At 39.9% G+C, this 24,529-nt stretch overlaps 1 protein-coding gene across 1 annotated transcript in view; it reads right to left on the bottom strand.

The window, feature by feature from the left end:
• Window positions 1–24,529, bottom strand: part of IGHMBP2 (immunoglobulin mu DNA binding protein 2) — an 84,744-nt gene that overhangs the window by 4,186 nt on the left and 56,029 nt on the right. The window contains exons 9-14 of the mRNA XM_083348961.1: window positions 20,355–20,537; window positions 13,342–13,460; window positions 7,191–7,285; window positions 6,106–6,229; window positions 3,316–4,134; window positions 1,241–1,425 (exon numbers count right to left, since the gene is read on the bottom strand). Of these exons, the coding sequence (XP_083205087.1) occupies window positions 1,241–1,425; window positions 3,316–4,134; window positions 6,106–6,229; window positions 7,191–7,285; window positions 13,342–13,460; window positions 20,355–20,537 (1,525 nt within the window). The remainder of the gene's footprint in view (window positions 1–1,240; window positions 1,426–3,315; window positions 4,135–6,105; window positions 6,230–7,190; window positions 7,286–13,341; window positions 13,461–20,354; window positions 20,538–24,529) is intronic.

The raw sequence follows: 24,529 nt of genomic DNA, 5'->3' as shown, positions 1-24,529 counted from the left end.
CTCTTCATCCAATTCATTTTGAAGAATCAAGAGAGAGGGCAGTATGTGTGTATATATACATTTAAAGAATGAAGGAGAGTGAAAAAATATGTCTACTTTCAGTGCTTTTTTTGTAAAAGAAAAAGGTGCCGGAACTCACACATGTCGTACAGCCCACTTTGCTTACCCTTCAAGGTTTTATCCCAAAAAAGGTGCCGGAACTCCGTTCTGAGCGTTCTATGAGGAAAAAAGCCCTGTCTACTTTAACAGGAAACAAAACCATCCTTTATATTAGAAAGAGATAAAAAGATGTTTCAGGAGTACGGATTCCTCATAAAAAAATAACTCCATTAAAATACCAAGAGGAGAACCAAAAAAAAAATTCCCACTACATTTTAAAACCTAAAGCAGGGGTCTTCAAACTTGGCCCTTTTATGACTTGTGGACTTCAACTCCCACAGGGCCAAGTTTGAAGACCCCTGACCTAAAGACTATGAGCAAAAACAGCCCCGGAAATCAACATTTTTCCTCCTTACTGCACAGCAGGGGATGCATTTCCAGTCATTGGGAAATTAAACTGGAGGCAACTATAGCTTCAATTCTTTTGTGAATTATACCCTCTCAGTTTATTATGCTATGTTACTTTCATACGGTTGAACTCCCGTCTCCACCTTTCTAAAGACAGATTTTTTTCGCAAGTATACATTTGTCTGCTTGTATATGCACATGTATATATTAAATGGCAAGCTAAGATAAATGGGGGGAAAGTTATCTTCCACTGGATTTGCCTATACTACAGGTCTGCAACCCGCGGCTCTGGAGCCGCATGCGGCTCTTTCAGCCGTCTCCTGCGGCTCCCAGTCCTCTGCCATGTGCAGTTCCCCCCCCAAAAAAGTGGGACTAAAAAAGTTCAACCAATCAATTCAAATATGCAGGGCAGGTGCATATCTCACCTTGGCTCCACTCTTCAGTCAAACCCTGTTCTGCGCATGCACGGATGTACGTGCATGTGCACACATTTTTTGGGGCTCCCAGTTTTTCCTTTTGTGAGGGAACCAGTTCTGAGTGGCTCTTTCACTGTTTCAGGTTGCTGACCCCTGGCCTATACTGTACAGCCTTTATTACTAGGAGCGTCCTTGAAAAGTCAACTACACTGAATATTTTAAAATAACACCTCAATTTCTCCCGAAAATTATGCTGGCTCTGAAAACCTGGGGTGGAGAAGGGAGAAAATGGATGTGCTTTGTCTGCCAAAGAATACCTCTGGGATATGGTGGCTGAGACAATAGCGTCTGTTGCAATGCTGGCAGAGTTGTCCCAGAGTTGTTACGCTGGCTTTGCACTTGGAGAAACCACATGTGTTGTCAGCTTTAATTGCTGCAGAAATCATAGCATCGAAATTTTCCTCGGCTGCAATTTCCTTTTGGGATTTACTAGATGCTTTTCCTAAATAAATATAAGGGCATAAAATAATTAAGAGAGCAGGTACAAAAAGTTTGCATGCAACACTTTAGTATAGACATAAAAAGGTACAGCTATGTTGATCAAGAGTTTAGGATCAGCAGTGTATCAAACAGGCAGGTCACTGGCCCTACGCAACCAGATGGCCAACAGATAGCACTAACATCTCCTTCAAAAGGAAACAGTAAGATAAAGTGGGCAAAAAAGAGTAGGCAAAGTAGGATAATGGAGTAGCAATAATGAGATTTATTTATTTATTTGTTTATAGGACTTTAAAAAAGGTAAAAGTTCCCCCTGCACATGCGTGCTAGTCATTTCCGACTCTCATCTCCGTTTCAAAGCTGAAGAGCCAGCGCTTGTCTGAGGACGTCTCCGTGGTCATGTGGCCGGCATGACTAGACGCCAAAGGTGCACGGAACGCTGTTACCTTCCCACCGTGGTGGTCCCTGTTTTTCTACTTGCATTTTTACATGCTTTTGAACTGCTAGGTTGGCAGAAGCTGGGACGAGTAACAGGCGCTCACTCTGCTACGCGGCACTCAGGATTCGACTCGCCAAACTGCCGACCTTCTGATTGACAAGCTCAGCGTCCTAACCCACTGAGCCACCGTGTCCCTTTATAGGACTTATATGACTCCTATTTCAGACAATGTCGCTCTTTGTGGCTCACCACAATCCATAAAATACAGTTAAACACAAAGATACCCTTCTGCCACTCAGGTGCCAGACCATCCTCAGAGCTCATTCTGATCTGGGCAACGTCTGCTGCTCTTAGAGGAGATGCCCCATTGGCTTATGAAGACAAACTGCCTGAGACTAGCCGAACTATCTTTGAAGCTGCCCAACTAAATTAGAAACTCTTTTAGAGAAAGAACACTTTAAAGGAGGAAGAGGGATGAGGGCTGCTGACAGGAGAAAGCCATACATCTGGAGGGTGTCATAGTTTGAGAAGGCTGCTCCAGAAAATTTTACTGATTCAAAAATTCCCATGCCCAAGAAATCCTACTGCCTCTGTATTTTACAGCAGTCTTATCAATGCACCAGAGGGGATTTTCTTCCTCTTTAGCAATCTGGGAGGATGTGAATTTCAGAAGGTAACTATGCACATATTCAGTGGTTTCATTCCCCCTCCCCGCCCCCGCCCCAAATTATCAGTCATGGGAAATGGGTACATGTAGAGTATGTGCAAATATTCAGGTGCTTGCATGCACCCACTCTCCTAGCCAGGCAAAGGGAGTTTTTGTTGTCTATTGATACCATTTTTCCCATTTGTATTGGTAAGCTCATGTATAGCCTCTATGTGAACATACTGTAAAGATCCGAGAAAGAGAACTATGGTATGTGAGAAGATATTAACGTGCTCTGGTTCAGCTAGTTGTCAGCTAAGGAGCTGTACTTTGTCTCCTCAAAATGTTCTAAGCAATAATCCAACCGCACAAAGCAAGCCCATGTTGTGCCCTAGGTCGTCTATTCCGATAATTTCAGAGATACTGATTTGGGGGTAAAATCCATATATTTCCAAACGCCAGGACAAATATTTGGCTGACATTTTTTTAAAAAAAGCGCCTATTTGTGGAAAATGCGCTTCCTAGATCTGAAATTATTGGTTGCTCTCAGAAGTAGTTGCGTTTTAGAAGTAAGCCTGCTTCTAGCAACTCCTTCTGTAAGCACAGTATAAAAACAGGACACTTGATATTTAAACCAGAGAATTGGCTCTTTTGGTTAAAATTTCCCCGAAGCTCCTCAAAGGATACGCTCCCTTTATCAGGAGAGAATCTATGTAGGGATTACAAAGAAAAACAGAATAAACAGCAGATTAAAGAAGAATGCAAGGGGTATATTTTCAACTGCAAATGGAAGAAAATGGCTTCTTTACCTCCATTTTTTTCTTTCTTCCCAATTATTTCCTGAAGATTTACATTGGATTCTCGGCTTTGTTTCACTCTCTCTTCTTTCTTGGCTCTCTCTCTTTTCATCCGTTCCACATGCAGCGTTTTCAGATCTGTGGCCCCTGGGCCAGCACCGTTTCCCCTTTCTTCATTGCCTGCATCCATTTCTTTTGGACAGCTGTGAATTAATTCATGCTGACAAACCGCAGTATCTCCTAAAGATAATTCTGTGGGAGAATCTTTCTTACAAATGCTTATGTATCGTGCGCTGCCTTCTCCTGTGCTCATGTGCTGCAGCCCATATTCTTCAGCCAACTGATGAATGAGCATTCTATCATGAGCATTTAAAGAGGAAGGGAAATCCAGTTGGACTTCACCGCTATCCAGAAACTCCAATATTCTTGCTTTATGTTTAAATGAACTTTCGTTCTCTTTGGTTCCTGATGGCATGACTTTGCCCGTGCTTTCCAAGGAACATTCTGTTAGCCTCTCTCTAGGTTTTTGGACAGGTCTTCGTTTTGGTTTCTCTCCAAGAGCCTTTGGGACTGGGGAAGTTCTGCATTTAAATCTCTTATCCTGGTCACAGAGACCCATAGAGTTCTTGGAAGCGTAGTTTCCAGGTACAATGTCATCCAGGTATTCAAAGGCTGTGCGTACTTCACCGTGGGTGCTCATATACTCTACCAGCCGTTTCAGAAAACTATGGTTGCTAACAGTGTGAGAGTCACAGATTACAGCCACATGACGCCGGGCACGGGTAATTGCAACATTTATTCTCCTGTCTTCAGCGAGGAATCCCACTTCACCTACGTATCATAAAAACAGTAAGTCAGGATGCAGAGCTTCGCAGATCATGTAAGGTAATGATAATATAGGCCATTTTACTGCAAGCATATTTCCTCAGAAGCAAGTTAGACTGAACTCCATGGGATTCAGTGAAGTAGATTACTTCTTTCTATAATTATCTAAACTGTTACCCAAGAATGATGTTTCTAAAATGGATTCAACACATGAACAGAGTGCAGGCATAAGTTATTTAAAAACACATTTTCAGCAACAAGAACCTGCCCAAGCAGATCCCATGAAGGTTTCAACAGTCATACTGTATGATATAACTTCTTTATTATCATTATCATAAAACTATGAGATCTGAGGTGGGAATATCATTTTGCCTGTGCCTAATTACAAATTGAATGCTCATGGTGACAGACTACAAAACATATGTAGCCAAGCCTCATAATCACACGAAAACATAACTAATCCAGTGCTGACAGTGTTTATGGACACCATTTTGACAGAGTGATGGCTTGTAGAGCAATGATATCTGGAAATGACCTTAGGGACAGAAGGAAAAGCCTAGTCTAGACAACCATCATGGTACAGGTATCTCAGCCCACAGAAGGAAAAGGGGTGTTCAAAGGATCTCAGAAGGCCCTCCCTAGTTTTTTGAAAAGTAAAAGTAAGGGAGAGGAGAAATGCTTAAATTCAGGCTTGTTTTCATTTCAAGGTGAATACAGTTTATCAATCTGCTTCAAATTTACTTATAAAATCATTAATTTTCAGAAAGGCAGATGTTTAGTCAATAATCTAGTGTGGAAAGCCCAAGGAACACTCAAGCTTTGGATAGGCTGCAATATTATTTTAATATATGTTGCTGAGAAATCCAGTTTCAATCCATTTTACTTTTAAATAAGGAAAGCAAAATTCAATAAACAGCCAGGAGCTAGAAAAATAAGAAATTTTAGTACTTGATATGACTTCAGAAAGATGTTCAAGTGTTCATTTTGTTTCACAATTGGGAGGAAAAGCATATGGATTGTCCATGTTGATTAAATAAGCTTTATAAAGTTTTTGTCCACAATAGAAGTGCTCTGAGACTGGAGCTATATCTGACAAGCAGATATAATTAACATGAGGAAGCTTTCTTGAAGTGTTGCAAATGCATTTTGCTCATTTCTAATTATTAACTAGTCTGATAAAGGTCAGAAAAATATTTAGCACAATCTTTAAAAAAAGCAGCATCCAAGATTGAATAAATAGTTAGAAATGGCAAAGCCTTTTCTAAAAGTTATTTCTGATCCCCAGTTTTTTTTAGACTTTATAATAACATATAGCAAATGCCAAGATGAGTCAGCTCAGCCACTTAACCGATGGGGTTGAGTCCTGTATAAGGAGCTTGGCAGAAGACAAATGGAAAAATAAACATTAAAGGGCACATTAAAATATGTGAGTCACCAATTGGTGCTTGAGAAGCCTAACCTGGGAAGTAATTACCAAGTGTCAAAACTATATTAGAAGACATAATACATAGACAACAATGAACCACAACTTGCTTATCTATTTTAATCCATAAACAAGAAGGCAATTTTTCTCTCCAGCAACCATATGAAACAGAGAAGAAATCCCTCTCCATATCATGCCCCACCTCTTATAATGGTAAAGAAGAAAAAAATATTTACAAACTATAGAAACATCTTTTGAGTTACATTCACAGTCACCTGAATAGTTGTGATTCATATGACTGCATGACAGAATTTTAAACTGAACGACGGTCACCATAATTACCAAATGGTTGACTCAATTATTTTACCATTTCCTTACTATTCACCATTCTGGTCTCTTTTTTAAAAAGAATTTACAGGAAATCATAATGTTCTTTTCAATTCCCCAGCCAGAATCATGAATCAGTCACAACCACAGCAACATGCAGTAGCATCAGTGCTTCTTGTAAATTCCTTGCTTTCATTTCGCATTGCTCCAGGTTATGACCGATTTACCTTTTCTATTGGATCTTACAAAAGAAAGAATAACTGCCTCCTTTTCTCTTCCTTGGAAGCCATCCACTGATTTAATCTCCAGCTCCGGATATTTATGACACAGATGTTTCCTTAGCATATCCACCTGAAAAACAAAGCACTTATTGGCACAGGAAATGAATGCCGTTTTACTGAAAAAGTCCTCTCCTTCCAAAAGTAGACAATTAGAAATTAAGCATCTAATATACGGGAAGGCAGACTGCTACAAAAAAGGAACAAAAAGCTACATCTGATGTGCATTCTTGTTTAACACACTATTTCTATATGACCTACAGCCCGGAGGGTGGAATGGGGACCGTCCTAATTTATTTATTTATTTTATTAAAGAGTTTTACAAAAACAAAATTTTACAATATATCCCCAAATCCCTCCCACCCCAAACCCACCCACTTCCCCCCCCCCCACTTCCCAGAGCTAAATACAGGATTATAGTTACAATAATCATATTCTAAATAAATATTATGCATAATATACAATTAACCAAATTCATAATGTGCTTTAACTCCCCTTTAACATAACTACAAACAAAGTACCAATAACAATATCCCACTAAAATCTACTCATAAGCTAAATGGAACTTTTTAGTCCCATATTTGTTCTGAATATAACTTATCCATCTCCTCCAAACTGAAATATATCTTTCCTGTGAATGATCTTTCAAATAAGCAGAAATCTTAGACATTTCTGCAAGATTCGAAACTTGTAGACCAATAGATGCTGGAAGCAATTGCTAGCTCTACACCAAACAGCATACAGAACATGTAAGTCCATAGAGATCAAGAAAATAGAATGAAGCTCTGCCTCTACCTCACTGAATTTATTTAATGTTAATGAAAGTAATTTCGGTCCCTGAAGATCCAAATCAGTTTCATTTTGTGCTTATTGTGGGGTCACTGGTACTCTCTGAGCCTGAAGGTTTTCTTTCAGTCATTTCATTACCAAACTAGATAACATCATCAATGCTAGCATATTTCCTTCTATTGTTTTGTACTCAGCTTTCAATTTTTATTCAGTAGGACACAGTATGTGGCAGTGGAGGCACTAACCTGAAGATTGTAAGGAGCGATGACAGCTATATCTCTGGCTTTCACACCAGCTTCTATCAAGGCATCTATATGCAAACCACTAAGCTGTATCTCACCTGGGAACAAGGAACAAGCAATTTTAAGGGTGAAGAAGCAGGCACACAGGTTCAGCTAGAAAACCAAACAGACCCTTAAACCTCATTCCACATTTTAAATAATAGAAAAACCAGCAATCTGTGTCTAATCACCTAGTATATAAGCACAAGTTTATTTGCTAGGAATTCAAAGATTAAGGTAAAGGTAAAGGTTCCCCCGCACATGCGTGCTAGTCGTTTCCGACTCTAGGGGCCGGTGCTCATCTCCGTTTCAAAGCCGAAGAGCCAGCGCTTGTCCGAGGACGTCTCCGTGGTCATGTGCCCAGCATGACTAGATGCCAAAGGCGCACGGAACGCTGTTACCTTCCCACCATAGTGGTCCCTATTTTTCTACTTGCATTTTTACATGCTTTCGAACTGCTAGGTTGGCAGAAGCTTGGACGTGTAACAGGCACTCACTCTGCTACCCGGCACTCGGGATTCGACCCGCCAAACTGCCGACCTTCTGATCGACAAGCTCAGCGTCCTAACCCACTGAGCCATAATTCAAAGATTATAGGAAGCCAAAAGAAAATAAAGGTTTTCTCATTATATGGCTTTCCCACTGCTTAAGAATTGCCATTTTCCATATATAGCAGCTATGCCATAGGTCACCTTGCTAAGGATTCATGTTCTTAATTTAGATGATGATCTGTGGTTGGGCATATGGCAAACCAAGAAACATTCTTTTGTTCAATTTATTCTTTCACCCGGCACTTGCTGGTCCACATCTCATCACACGAGAAAAGAGCTGTCCACAACTGTTCCTTGGCAAATTTAGCAAATTCACATGTGTCATATGCTGTACATGGTAAACAAGAAAACATTTTTAAAAGCTACTTTATTTATTTGCAGTGTTTATAAGCTGCCCCAGTTTACATGACTCTGGGAAGCGCACCTTAGCAAACTAATACCGAACGAGTATTTCCTATCTAGAAAACCTAATTGAAATTATAGTAAGGAAACTTCATAAAGGCAAGTAGAATAAATGTGTGCCAGAAACAAGCATCACTGGTACCTGTCCATACAACTTGTCCAGCTTTTACCAAGATGTAAGTTGTGTTGCTGGAGACCAGTAGATTGGTCTGGGCCAGGGGTAGGCAACCTTGGCACTTTTATGACTCGTGAACTTCAACTCCTAGAATTCCTGAGCCAGCTATGTGGCTCAGGAATTCTGGGAGTTGAAGTCCACGAGTCATAAAAGAGCCAAGGTTGCCTACCCCTGGTCTGAGCTTTCAGCTTGGCCAGGGGAGATCTACCTATTATTTAGAACGCCATCACAACTTTGTATTTGATCCTAGAGTACAGGTAAGAAATTTGTGCTCATCCAGAAGGTGGTTTTATTGCTATTTTTTTTATTGAAAAGTTTTATCATACATTTTATTTTTAACAATCCCCCCTACCCCTCCCCTATCCCTCCCTCCTTTCCCCTCCCCCCCTCCCCCCCGACTTCCCAGAGCTAAGTACAAGGTATAAAAAACAAAAAAAAAGAATCATAAACAACCATATGCTAACAACCGTAAATTCTAAAATCTATCACTCTCTAGTTCATATAGGATAACTACAAACACTATTAATATAAAATATATAAAATAAGAAAAAAGAAAAAGAGAAAAGAAGGGAAGACTTATTCAAATACTACATAAAACTTTTTAGTCCCATATTTGTTCTGGATATACTCAATCCATTTGTCCCATATTTATTCTGGATATACTCAAACCATTCCTCTTAACAGTTTAATAGCCTCCTTAAACTTCACATCCTCTGGATTCAAAATCAAAGCCTTTTCTTTTTCCTTTATTTCATTCTCCAATTCTTTCCTCCTAGCTTCCACCGCACATCTAAATTTATTATTCATATATATCAACACCCCTCTCATATAGGCCTTGCTAGCATCCCAAACCATGTCCATAGAGGTGCCCTTATTCATAATAATTTCAACAACAAAAAAAACCCTTTATCCGCTGTTTACATTCATCCTTAAAAAAAAGTCATTAGTCAACAAAATAAAATCGATCCTGAAAAAAAAATTGATATCTGTCAGAAAAAAGAAAGTATAATCCTTTTCTTGCAAATGTCTTTCACGCCAAATATCTCACAGTTCCAAGTCATCCTTCATTTCAAAAAAGGATTTAGGCAGTCTAGCATGACTTGGGACACACTTAAAAGCTCCAGCCTTGTCCATCTGTACATCCAAAACACCATTCCAATCCCTCATAAAAATAAAAAATTTTATAATCCAACTGGGCAAACTTCGTATAAAGTAAACTAAAAAAGTCAGCTTGTTATTGATCATTAATATTGAAAAACTTTCTTCCTCTTCTGTGATGAATTTAGTCCATTAACGTTCCAAGTTAAAAATTTAATTGCCATGCATATCATCCCAAAGCTCTTGGAGCACTGCTTAAATAGGACTATCTTTTTTAGGCCGTACTCCTCCCACTGCTTGGCTGTAAGTACATTTTTCTTTTATTTTTCTTTGATAGTTTTAAAGCAGCACGCGTCTCCCTCTGCTCTCCAGAATCATCCAAAGAGGTTATAGCTTGATCTCCTCCAGCACCATTCTCCTCTGTCTGTCCATCTTCAGCCTCTTGGTGTTCTCCTTCTCCAGATCCCTTTGCAGCTTCCAGAAGTGATAGAGGGGTTGCTTTTAAAACATTATTGTAAAAATCACGCGCCTGCATCACAGTGGCCAAACGGTGCCTTTTACCTTCATACATCACCATCAACCCAACTGGAATCTCCCATCTGAACCTTATATCTCGTTGCTTGAGCTCTTGCACTAAAAATGTAAAATCCTTCCTTCTCCTTAAAATCTTTGGAGGAATTTCTTTTAGAACCAAAACTTCTTGATCAGCAATCACAACTTTAGTACCATAGGCAGCTTGAATAACTTCATCTCCAATTTCCCTCTTTACAAAATAAACCACCACATCTCTAGGTAACTTTCTCTGTCTAGCAATCCATGAATTCACACGAAACACTTTTTCCATGCCTCCCTTTATTTCAGATGCTGGCTGATTCAATACTACTTCCAGAGCCTCAGAAATCAACTGCTTTAGGTCTTCCTTAATATTCTCTTTTAAACCTCTGATTCTAACAGCATATTGCATCTGGAAATATTGAGCAAGACTCAGTTCTGTGTCCATTTTTTCTCTTAAATCTTCATTCTCCAGTACTTTTGCTTCTAATATGGCATTCTTTTGAGTCAAATCTTCCACTATTTCCTCCAAATCTTCCACACATTCAGCCACTCTATACACTGAAGACAAAATGTCTACCTTCATCACTCTGAACTTCTCTTCCATCCTCTCTTCTATTCTCTCCTCCAATTTCTCCAATTTCTCCTCCATCTTTGCAAATTTATCACCCATTGTTTCCAGAATTACCTGGGCATATTTTTCAAGAGCATCTTGTAGATCCTTCGGTGTCAATACATCAGGAAGAAGCAACGCTTGTAATGATGACTGTTGCATCGGAGAAGTTCCAGCACTCCTGAGAGCTTTTGGGGAAGATTTAGCCGCCATCTTTACTTTCACTTACTATGCACTTTCACTTTTAAATTTATAAAATCCATTAAGCTAGAAAGCAGCCATAAAAGTCCTCTTCACCTTTTCCTCCTGTACCGCTCTGCCTGCTCCTTTTATTCCATGGTCTTTCCTTCTGGCAGGGGTGGTCGCAAACGCCTGGCTCCGCTCCAGAAATCACGGAGCAGAGACGCTGACCAGCTGGGAGCAACCCAGGCTACGGGGGAGTTCGATCCTTCAGCCGCCCAAGCTTTAAGCTCAGGCGGCCCCGGAGAACTCAACCCCTACCTGGGGGCTCACCCCCTCCTCTTCTCCCGAGGAGGGGGCTTCAAATCCACCCGAACAGCTGATCGGCGCTGTTTCGGGTGGAAATAACACAGCTGAGCCGCGGGCAGCCCGCAAGGGCTGTCTCCGGCGCCGCGCCGCCACCGGAACTGTCGTTTTATTGCTATTTTTATTGTTGATATTGTTATTGTTATTATGGTGATCCAGAAGGTAACAGACTACAACTCTCACCATCTCTGATCCCTGTTAAAGCAAAATGGAATTTAACACTATGTGGAGAATTTAAAATTCTCCATCCCTGCCCAGCCGCCCCCCCACTCCCCAGTTCTTTTCTATAACAAGACCAATCATGGATTTTTTCTCCTCATCACCAGCTATTTTTCCTCCAGTTAGAACAATAAACACTTTTCTACATTGTTCATGTTTTATTATTCATGATCTATTGCCATTTGCACAAAGTTTGGGATCAAGACTTTATTTTCCTAAAAGCGATCTGGTTCCTTTTATGTTTAAGTAGGCAAGAAACCAATACCAATAAAGATTCTCCTAGCAGATTGAGCCATTTTAGAGAATTGCTCAAAAACCTAACATTATTTCAAATTTACATAAGCAGCTTTATTCAAGTTCAGAGAATCAAATGTTCCCGCATATAAAAAGGTATCCTTGAATGTGTCTAATGAGACAGATACAGACTAGCACTAGATTACTATAATTTTTCTGTTTAAAAAGTGGGAATGAAACATAATACTCCAGACTATTTGACATTCACTTATGCATCAATGCTCACATGAGACTATTTAGGGCTGCAACCCTATGTACATATGTTAAAAAAATAGATGCCAGGGAAAACAGTGGGCATCATTTCAGAGCAAACATGAGTATGAACAGCTTCTAAAATGTGTGTTATTTGCCACTCAGTTTTGGCCTCCATTCTTTGTACTCACAAAATTTCAAAGCTAAGTTAACTATAAACCACCACAAGTGATTTCTACCTAAAACCTATGAGCATGTTTTCTACCAGTTTGGTAGTCTTTTGTTCCACCAAGGCTAGATTCCATTCACTTAATTTATTTATTTTATTTATTTTATTTTTATTCCATTTATATCCCGCCCTTCTCCGAAGACTCAGGGCGGCTTACAAACTTAGCAGTAGCCTTCATTCTATGTATATGCCTGCTTATTAGTGCTTTCACACACCTCCCAAGCGGCATTATTACAAAGTCATTATTACAAAGTCAGCTTAATTGCCCCCAACAATCTGGGTCCTCATTTTACCTACCTCAGAATCTGGGTCCTCATTTTACCTACCTCAGAAGGATGGAAGGCTGAGTCAACCTTGAGCCTGGTGGGATGTGAACCTGCACTAATTGCACTAATTGCACTAATTGCAGGCAGCTGGTGTTACTTAAGGAGGCATTAGCCCACTGCTCCACCAAGGCTCTTTCATGGAAACGTACAGGAAAGTTCTCTTTCTGAACTGATAAAGCAGCTTCTTCTTTTTAAAAACCTCGTGGCAGCTTTGCAAGCTGCTTCAATCCCACGTGCATGCACAGCCATTTCATTGCAACATTGATTTCTATTTTTTCAGACTACTCATGAAGCCCAATTTAAAATTCTGTCACTTTTAACTAAGGGGGGGGTACAAAGTTCAAATTTATGAAACTAAGTAAGAGTTAGAATTTTGCTACTTCTAATCACAACCAAAATTGTACTACCTTATGTCTCTTTCTTGCTCCATTTTATATTTTATATCGACTCATTAGTCATACTATAGTACAATGTAATATGGATGGAATTTTTGGCATGTGAAAAGAATTTGATGAATCTATTTGTCTTATAGTTACTACTTGCATTTGGACTCCCCCCCGCACAAAAAAAACAACCCACCCAGAAACAAAAGTTTGAAAGCAGTCTTGGAAGCCATGGCTAATTTAAATAAGTTATTCACCTGCCTTAAGGATATAATATATGCAATTGAAGCATGACACGCAAGAAATTTCCTGACATATTCAACTATTTCCATAAGAGTTGTACCTGTGATCACGCATATAGTATTTCAGACAATAACTCAAATTTTATAATACTTTTCTGGTACAAGGAAACTTTTTTACCTGGCATCAGCTGGTATTGCAAAAACACTACATGGGTAATATAAACTGGAGTTTTTGGGGAAAAAAAGATGCCACACAGGAAACAAAAATCATGAAGCAGAGTAAATGATGGTACCTGGGTTTCCTCTAGACTGTTCTTCTTCCACTTCAAGTTCAAATAAATCACAACCAGCCGTATCTATAAGCAGCAATGGGATACTGGTCTCTTCTGTAGGGGCCACTCCTGGCAAGTCTCTGTCGAGTTATTAAAACGTATTACACAAATTACTTTTGCAAGAAGCTGTAAGCTCATTTTATTCTCTCTCTGCAACTACAAGACCTTGGAATCTATTCTTACTTATTATGTGGAAACAAACAATACATGCAGCCTGATGGGAACATAAATTAGCACATATGGTGTTCCTGTTTAACAGCAGCATTGCTTCTAGTAACGCATATATCAAGCAAATTACAGAATAGGGCAGTTAAAAATTGTTTTCAATGAAAGCAAAGAATAAAATTATAGACGAAAGCTTTCACAGAATACAACTACTTCCTTTGCTCAGAGGCAAAAGAAGTGTGCTTTGATTTATGGCTGGAGACAGTAATGTGACAGCTGTGGTATTAGAAAAAGACACACTCTGTGGGTCTAATAACCATAAAAAGATGTTGTTTGTACTTAAAAGAGACATATTAATCATCAATGTTACAGAACCACAGTTGTTCCTTGCATACCTAATTTCTGAACAAACACATGAAAATAATTTTAAGGGATCCAAGGATGAATATGATTTGAAGTATGAGAATGTAATTTATTTTTTAAAAAATTGGTTACGTACAGAAGCTATTGATAAGAAATGACTCAGAATATAAGATCATAATACCACATGATCAGATATAATTGTGGGGTGTGGAAATGAGAATACAGAGATGTAAAAGATCACTCGCAAGAACGTTATATTATGGAGTGGAGAAAATGGATTGAGTATATCCAGAACAAATATAGGACTAAAAAGTTTCATGTAGCATTTGAATAAGTCTTCCTTTCCTTTTTCTTTTTTCCTTTTTTTTCTATATATACTTAATATTAATAGTGTTTGTAGTTATTCTATATGAGCCAGAGAGTGATAGATTTTAGAGTTTATGGTTGTTAGCATATGGATGTTTATGATTGTTTTTTTTTGTTTTTATACCTTGTACTTAGCTCTGGGAAGTCGGGGGGCGGGGGCGGGAGGGGGAGAGGGGTAGGGAGGGAGGGGGAGGGGAGGGGGGATTGTTAAAGATAAAATGTATGTTAAAACTTTTCAATAAAAAAAAAGAGATGTAAAAGAGAGGTTTATCTTCCCTCCCAGCATTGACTCCAGGGGACCCAGTTCCCATCAAACCTGCAAGTTACGTAGCCCAGCTCCTTCTGTCCCTTGGCACTATATTTCGTTTGTACAATAATGTCAAAGCAACTGATACTTGGAAGTGTATTGATATTCACCAGTATATAGACAAACAGGCTTGCCCTGTCATAGCTGTGAAGAAATTCTCTACAGGTACATGAAGGACTAGAATTATATCAAACCCCTTCTCCAAATCAAGAAGCTGTTGCTCCTGTTATTAAGTATTAAAAGTATTATGTTTTTAAGTATTAAATAACCAAGTTACAATTTTGTACTGCCCAGGAACTGTGGTGAATATTAATTGTATTGGTTCAAATAAAGTGCTTTCAGAAATCGTAGCTTACAAGTCAACATATTTTAAACTCTAGTTACTATTCAGTACAGTCTGTTGGTCTACATAATAAGAGAAAAAGTTGTAAGCTAAAAGTGGAAATGACAACAAACTTCCCACCCACCGAAAAGGATGGAGGTTTGTCAGCATGAATATGCGCTGAAGCAGTCTTCCTGAAAATCTCTGACTAGAATGTTAAGCTTAATGGACATAATTTGTTCAAAACTGCATTGTTCCTAATAGCATTTTCTCCAAAGACCAATTCTTTGTTCTGGATGGAGAAGTAAGCAATTACTGTACTGTTTTTTTTAAAAAAAAAACAAAAAACAAATATTTCTGCATTATCCTATTGCAAGGTCTCAGATACACAGCTGGTCTTTCACACATTGGTCAATATAGAGAGACAATGCCAGCAGGTTACTAAAGCTTTTGTTCTTCTCTACTTATACTCTTTTTTTAACCCCATTTTTGTTCTTTTAAAATAATTCCATCTGCAGGTTCGAGTCCCACCAGGCTCAAGGTTTACTCAGCCTTCCATCCTTCCGAGGTAGGTAAAATGAGGACCCAGATTGTTGGGGGCAATAAGCTGACTTTGTAAAAATGCCACTTGGGGGGGGGGCGAAAGCCCTAATAAGCAGGCATATACATAGAATGAAGGCTATTGCTAAGCACATTGATTTGTGCTTCTTAGATTGTAAGCCGCCCTGAGTCTTCGGAGAAGGGCGGGATATAAATGGGATTAAAAAAAAATCATGCCAAAAGATTCTTATATCAAATAACTCTCCCTTCAAAATTTAGATGCAATCTTTTTTTATTTTTTTATTGAAAAGTTTTACAATACATTTTTTAAAAAGACAAAACCCTTCCCAACCCCCTCCCCTCTCCCCAGCCCTCCCCAATACCTCCCTCCCCTCCCCCTCCCCCCTCCCCAACTTCCCCGAGCTCAACACAGGGTATAAAAATACAAACAATCATAGTCTACCTTATGCAAACAATAATAAAATATTAAATCTATCGCACTTTAACTCTTATAAAATAACTACAAGCAATTTAAATATCACATCAATACTTATTCAAATGCTAAATGAAACTTTTTAGTCCCATATTTATTCTGGATATAGTCAATCCATCTTCTCCACTCCACAATATATCTCTGTTGTGAATGGTCTTTCAAGTATGCTGAGATCTTTGCCATTTCCGCCAGATTGGAGACTTTTAAAGTCCATTCTTCTATAGTCGGCAGTTCTTCCTTCTTCCAATATTGCGCTACTAAAAGTCTCGCTGCCGTAATTAAGTTCAACATCAGCTTAGTGTCCACAACAGTAGTATCAGTAATAAAAATTTAGATACAATCTTTATGAGATTAAAGCTACTGGGGCAGCAAACCAATTCTCACTTTACCATCAGCAGTTATTAAGGAATGCAAAGGAGAATTGGTTAAAAATACTAATTTAAAAAGAAAGATACACACTGCATGATCAGGGGTTTTGTCTATTTTTGCACATCGACATTTCAGAGCTTTGGCGGGAAACATTTAGAATTCCAACATTCATGATCTATTTGGTTAGTATGTGACTTGTAGGCTTTTGGAGTATTCATAGGGACAAGTTTTCAGATTTAATCTGTGGAGAATGCACATAAATATTGGCCTCTCTGTCACTATCTAAGGCTTCTTTGCACTGTTTACACTCCAAAATGTATTCTTTACAACCCAAAACACAAATTAAATGTAGACATTAAGCCAATTGTTATCATGGCTTAGTTATCATGAGATTCTTTTTAATAATGGATAGCATTTTTATATTATTGCTGTGTTAAATGGATTTATTACACGTAGGTATGGCAGCTCACAAAAAGCAGCATGAAAGGAATGCAACAATTGTAAAAATCTTTGCAACAAGATTAGGCCCTTTCATTTTTCACAAGAGTAAAAATCAGACTAAAATGATTCAGAAAAGCAAATAATACACTTCCCCGTGTATTTGAAAAGCTGAAAACAAAGTTGCAATTGAGCCAGTGTTGAGTCTTCTGCAAAATTTTGCTGGGAAAGCGTTTATGGAATATGATGGTACATATTTCAGAATAATGTACCTAGCATCCTGCCGAGTACAGTTGGAATTATTTATACTTTTCCTTAATACTGAAATGGCTATTAAAACTACAATTGTGCATGCTTCTTTGAACACAGTAAGGTACATTGTTGGGGGGGGCAGGTTGCCATTTAATAACACTGCTTGTAACCCCCTCTGTACAACTTGTAAAATTTGAGTAGTTTTGCCAAAGTCTTTTTACCTCCCATCTTGTATTTTCTTATAACCTGGTGATGATTAGAAAGAGGGGATCAGAATATTTCAGTTCAAGAGATTTTCATAGAGCTTAGCGAAGGCAGCAAAAATTTATAGAGCTTTCTTCTATCAGGAGCATCAGGCCCTACTTGTGACACGAACATCTTCCTTCTCTCAAAGCAGCAACTCATTTTTATAGCTGACAATTTTTTTCACAGACTTTAGAAAGTATTTCACTTCATTGGCCATCAATATTATGTCCTGAAATTATTTTCTTGGTGATTTAAAACTCTGATATAATTTCCTTTCCACACTATCTGGATGAAAATGTTCCCTGAATTGTATCTATTTTTGTTTTAAAAAACCAAACCTTTCCTTGTGTAGCCTACCTTTATATTTTAGGAGGTATAAAGTGAAATACATATGCCAATCCGTATTTGTACATCTGTAAATGATACATTGGTTCACGACAGAGAAAATTCACTGTTCCTAACAAATGAGGAAATAGATTGTTACAACATACAATGAAGTGCCATATTCCAAAACTTCTTCAATCTTGGTCTTTCTAAATATTGGGTGTAATTTATTATTTTCTTAACAAATAGACACATACACAAGCTACATGTTTTGGATTATAGTTACATTCGTAACTGGGGAAAAAATGCAAATATAGCGTCACAGTTTATCTTTGTTTCCTAGCTCTTTGAGTCTCTTATTCAGTTTCCATTTTTAAATTTTAAAAACTCTAGGATTGGATGTCCTCTGAAAATGTCTGATCACACAGCCATGAACCAATGTATCATTTTACTTCATTTAGCTGAGAAATACTGTAATCAATCTAAGGATGCCCTCTATGTAGCCCTCATAGATTTGAGGGAAGCCTTTGACTCTATACCAGACATGTAAAACTCGCAACATCACATGACGCCATGCAACGTATCAGGGCGATTTTGCCATTGCCGGCAATGAGGTGGGCGTGGCTTCCCCATGATGTGTGCGGCCTGCGGGCCGGCAGTTTGACACCCCTGCTCTATACCATGAGAAGAACTCTGAAGAAATTAGCTACCACAACACCCTCTTCTTAAACTAATAACGCTATTGCATCATGGCATTACTATTGAAGTTTAGGGCAATATTGCTGATGACTTAATTAAATGTGTCTCTACTTGCAAAGTGTTAAACAAGACTATATGCTTCCTCACTACTGTTCAATTTTTACATTATCAATAGTGTTAAGAGTTTGCTAAGTTAGAATTACATCCACCCTGTCTTGCCCACTACCCCATCTCTATTCTTCTTAATGGTGAAGATGAAGTCCTACTCTCTAAAGCAAATAGACCCTCAAAGACATCATAAAGCTCTATTGCTTTACTGCCCCAGAAAATGCCTCAAAATAAATTATTCTAAAACAAAGGTATTGGTATCCTCCGGGAAACACTTTAAAGCTCTAATTGGATGATTAGCAGCAAACTTATCAAGCAGGTTAAATCCTTTAAGTATCTAGATATCTATTTTCAATCTTCTACTTGCAAGTCTATTCACGCAAGAAAGCTACTAGCAAGAATCCAAGAAGCATCTCTTGTAATCACTAAATTTGCAGATCTGGAAATAATGATCTTTCAGAAGCTATTAAACTATTTAAAATTAAAGTTCTGGGCATGATGTCATATGGTGCTCAGCTGTGTATCTATAAGCAGTCCTCTAGCTTAAAAGCAATTTAAGTCAAATTAAAAAAAATCTTACTAAAAGTCCCTGGTTCAATTTCTTATGCTGTAATTTGACTGGAACGTGGCTGCATTACTCTTGGGGCTCAATTTTGTTGTGCAAGGATCTGGCTGAAGGAATCCTAGGGAGGAAATTGCTTTGTCCATCTCACCATAGGTTCTCTGCCACCCTAAGAAGGCATATTAGTGATAACACAATTGTCTCTCTTCTCTGGACTATCCGTAGATATTTCTTCAATATTCTACATGTCCCTCATAGGAGACTATTACAACAGCCTAAGCATTACCTATTAGACCAAAATCTGGCAGATATTTAAGTTTTCCACGTGAAAGCCATAACTATTTTCAGACATGGGGGTAGAATCTGTTTCACATTTTCTAGTAAAATGTCAGCTGTATCCCCAATGATAATAGAACTTAATATTTCCTGGTTGCATTGCCACTGTGATCAGGAGACCATGAACCTTCTTTTGGTGACCCCTCTTCAGAAATCTATAAGAAAGTTTCAAAATTGCTTTCAATAGCTAGAACTCTTAGAAACATCTGGTTCCCCCATCACATTATTAATTACTGGGTATTGTCTCAGGATTTTCTTGCAATTTTCAAAATTCTTTTATAATATGAATTGCACTGCTGTTCTTTTTTCTTGTGTTTGCTCTTGGACCACAAATAAACTTGGAATGCTTAAATTTTAGAAGTTAAGTGAGGTCCCAAAGGGGGGGACCTCTCCTTCAAGGCATGCCTAGGGCCCAAACCCCGTATAGACATGAACCCTGGCATCTCTGTTGTTTTTCTTGTTGTACTTTAAGGGATGGTTTGACTCAAATGAATGAATGAATGAATGAATGAATGGATGGATGGATGGATGGATGGATGGATGGATGAATCATGAATATTACTGTAATGAATAAGCAAACTCCCCTGTCAACCAACAGCCAGACAGCATTGGGGTTAAAACTACTTCTCTTTTAAACAGGGCGATATCTCACTCCCTTCCCTTTCTATGTAGAAGTTTTGTTTATTTTAGGATATCCCAAGTTGATCTCCAAAGAAGGAAAGAAGGAAGAGTCAAAGCAAAGAAAAGAAACAGGGAGCTAACATTCTCTTCTAAGTTTCAACAAAAGTTGGAATTTGCTGGAAAGGTTGTTAGCAAGCCTAACAGCATGACAGCTGGTGGGCCAACAAGCCTACAACGTGCCTTCAAGCTGTTGAACAAAACTTGCATGCTGTAACCTTCAGTGCAGAAATCAGCTATTTGCCAGTTGAAAATGGGGCAAAAGGCTATTTGCTTGAACAGCGCTAGAGGAAAAGATTTAGTGCAGTCAGGAGAAGTCTGCATTAGCTTTAAGTCTTAAAAGGCAGCATCGATATAACATTTGGGCAGGAAAAGAAAGAAAGCAAGTAAGCTATAGATCACTTACTTCAGTAAATGTTGTGCGACAGAACAGTGAGCTGAGAGGCGACCATCGTACATCTCAGCGGAAGCCCACTGCATTATGGCTTGGTGCATTCGGTACTGCACAGTGAGCATCTTCACAACACGGTCCCCGTATTTCTGAATCAGCCGTTCCATTAAGCTAAGAGAAAGGCCTTGTGCGGCAGCCCTGCACCAAGGGAGTAATTGAAACAAAGTGAAAAGAAAAAGGCATTCAAAGACTGCAACAAAGGCCACACTGGTTGCTTTACTTCCATCTCTGCCTGTCATATTTAGAGGGGTTTTTTTAAAAAAAAAGGGATGATTGCAACGTGTAACTGAATATCTGATTCACATCCCGATCTACACATAGGAATTTCTAGATAGAGACTGTATCACACAGCAGCTGCATTCTTGGCAACATATAAACCTTGGAACAGAAAACCTAATAAATGATTGGAAAGCATCAAGTAAAGTTTCATTTCTAAAGCAGTCCTGCCCCAAATGGTACCTGGATGTAGAAAATGTCAGTCAACTGTTAGTGATAAAAGAACAACAGATTATAGTGCTCACACCCACCTACACAAAATATTTTTTTAAAAAAAATGTGTTATCTATGGCCTTATAAGCCCAAATGCCATGGGCTTGTAGTGGGTCAATGAGAAGCGGAGCTTGACTCCTGATGAATGCATCCATCCGTATTATGGAAATAGTTAGCTGTCATTTTCTTCTGCAAGGACGTTTCAATGTTTCGGTCAAAGCCAAGAGGCTCTGAAATTCCTAGGTGGACTTCCGGTCAAAGCCAAGAGGCTCTGAAATTCCTAGGTGGACTTCCGGTTAGCTAGGGATGTCAAACTGCCATCTAAAGAAAATTCCATCTCTGGATAGAATTCATTCATTCATTTATTTTTCAGGCAGCTCAACTCCAATTATTCTGGATCGCTTCACATGTAAAATTGTAAAAAATCAAAATAAAACCCCAGCAGTAGTATCATGTGGAGGGAACAATAACCAACTCTCCTATACTCGTACAGAGGAAATAGACAACAGGGTTCCTCTAACTCAAGACCTGGAGAAGGACCTGTGGTTTTATTGCTCTTTTAAAGGGCAGTATGGGGGGAGAGCAGACTGAGCACCTGTTATTCGTCCCAGCTTCTGCCAACCTAGCAGTTCAAAAGCACGTAAAAATGCAAGTAGAAAAATAGGGACCACTACGGTGGGAAGGTAAAAGCGTTCCGTGCGCCTTTGGCGTCTAGTCATGCCGGCCACATGACCACGGAGACGTCCTCAGACAAGCGCTGGCTCTTCAGCTTTGAAATGGAGATGAGCACCAGCCCCTAGTCGGAAATGACTAGCACACATGTGCGGGGGAACCTTTACCTTTTTATGGGGGGAGAGAGAGCATACAAAATTGGGGGGGGGGGTGATGCTGTTCCAGAGGGCAAGTGCTAGGACACTGAAGGGCTGCCTCCTATTAGATTATACAGCTGGATTGGCTGGACGAGAGAGACAATTCTGCCAAATCTTACCCAGATAAATTGAAATCAGGAGACATAGGCCACTCCCAAATAACCTTTAAGATTATTGGCCATGTAAAAGGCTTTAAAAGTGACCATCAGCACTTTGAATTGCGCCTAGAAGCCAAATGGTAACCGCTCCAGCTTACAGAGTCTGGGTATTTATATAGACATGGCATAGTCCTTTATTGCTGACCAGATTATAGGTAACGCTCAACCTATGACCACAATTGAGCCCAAAATTTCTGTTGCTGAGCAAGAAAATTATTAATTGCCCCATTGCTCGCCACAGTTATTAAGTGAATCACTGCAGCTGTTAAATGAATCTGGCTCCCCCATTGAGTTTGCTTGCCAGAAGGTTGCAAAAGGTGATCACAAGACCCTGGGACATTGCAACTATCAAAAATGTGAACCAGCTGCCAAGCAAATGAATTTTGATCATGCAGCCATGAGGATGCTGCAATAGTCGTAAGTGTGAACAATGGTCATATGTCAGTTTTTTCAGTGCTGCTGTAACTTTGAAGAATCACTAAGTGAACAGTTGTAAGTCAAGGACTACCTGTACTGCATTTGCTGCTAAGCAGCTTGTGGATTTTCATTTCATTTCATTTCATTTATTGGATTTCTATACCGCCCTTCTCCCTAGGGACTCAGGGTAGTTAACAGGGCATATATAAATAGGTATACAAAAATTAAAAGAAAATTAAACCATGCCCAATTAAAATACAGCAATAGTAAAATAATAAAACCAATTAAAAAACCCATATTCCCCTTCAGGCCAGACCAGCTAACTCAAACAAGTGGGTTTTCAACCTGCGACGGAAGGATCGGAGGTCCGATGCCATCCGGAGCTCAACCGGCAGTTGGTTCCATAGTGCCGGGGCACCCACAGAGAAGACCCTTCCCCTGGGGGCCACCAGTCGACATTCCCTGACTGGAGGCACCCTGAGGAGGCCCTCTCTGTGGGCACGCACAGGGCGGAGGGGAGTTGACGCCGGCAGCAGGTGGTCCTCGAGGTATCCCGGACCCATGCCATGTAAGGACTTGAAGATCATTACCAGTACCGGGAAACTCCCATTACCAGTACCGGGAAACTCCCAAGACAACTCTCGCGGCCGCATTCTGTACCAGTTGGAGCCTCCGAGTGGTCTTCAAGGGAAGCCCCATGTAGAGAGCATTACAATAGTCTAGGCGAGAGGTCACGAGCGCATGAGTGACCGTACACAGGGCATCCCGGTCCAGATAGGGCAACTGGCGCACCAGGCGAACCTGGGCGAAAGCCCCCCTAGTCACGGCTACTATATGGTCTTCCAGGGTAAGTCGTGAGTCTAGGAGGACTCCCAAGTTGCGAGCCCTATCCACGGGGGGTAAGAGCTCACCCCCCATAGAAAGCGATGGAACATTTTGAATGTCCCGGGATGCCGGAATGTACAGCCACTCAGTCTTGTCAGGGTTGAGTTGAAGTCTGTTCCTCCCCATCCAGACCCGAACCGCCTCCAGGCAACGGGACATAACAGCGAGGGCATCACTGGGGTGGTTTGGGGTTGAAATGAAAAGTTGGGTATCATCAGCATATTGATGATACCCAACTCCAAAACCACGAATGATCTCACCCAGCGGTTTCATGTAGATGTTGAACAGGAGAGGCGAGAGAACCGACCCCTGAGGAACGCCACAAACGAGAGACCTAGGGGCCGAACTTTGCCCCCCTGCCCCCCCTCCTTTAAAGGCAACTCCATGTACAGTGGATTGAAATAATTCATTTGCAAAGTGATCAGGGAACGAGAGACCATATGAATGATCTCAAAGTCCATCAAAGGCCACAACTGGTGCATAGAATGAACTTGTTCAAAGCCCGCCTGACCAAAGCTGCCTCTTCATGTTTCAGCAGAAGCTGTAAATCCAAAAGGACTCCCAGATTGCACACTAGATCCAAACCAAGTAGAGTAACCCTTTTTGTGGCCAAAGAGGTTCAAACACCCAAAGTCATTCTGTCTTCCTAGAGTTGAATCTGAGCTTATCCTTCCCTATTCAAATTTTCATAGCCTTTAGCTACTGGGACATGACTTTAATGGCATTGCTTCATGCTGGCCTGCCCTAAGATATGTAATTAAATATTATCAGCACACTGATGGATGATTTGATTCAGCAGTTTCATGTATACATTAAATTCGGGGGGGGGAATAGAGCATTGACACCTCAAAGGGCACTGGTGCTCAGGAGCATTGGACTCGACCATTCTCCCTAGTCCAACAGGGGCTAGGACCAGCAGAGAAAACAGAACTGCTGTAATACCATGTCTCCCATATTCTGCAATCGGACCAGACAAATTTTCCAAGAGACCACCAAGGACCAGAATGGGGCAACTGCCCCACTCCGTCTCTGCCTCTCTCAAGTGTGATCATTACAATCTTCAGAAAGGTTTTCCTCCAGGCCCTCTGCAAGTACAATCCAACCACCAAGAAATTAGCTGGTTATTTTTAAGCACAGCAAACCCTTTTCAGTACCGCTAAGGTTTCGGTCCAAAAAATGCTAAAGGAAGAGTCTATATAATGATGCAGAGGAGAAAGGATGCAAAAGAGAAATGAAAATTGCCGATACCTGTGCCATTCCAGTATGTTCAACACTGCTCACAAAACTGTTAGATGAAATACGAAGCAAGCCC

The sequence above is a fragment of the Vipera ursinii genome, assembly GCF_947247035.1.
Source record: "Vipera ursinii genome assembly, chromosome: 1".
In the NCBI taxonomy this organism is placed as follows: Eukaryota; Metazoa; Chordata; class Lepidosauria; order Squamata; family Viperidae; genus Vipera; species Vipera ursinii.
The sequence above is the reverse complement of the archived record's forward strand: the minus strand, read 5'-3'. Positions and strand labels throughout refer to the sequence as shown.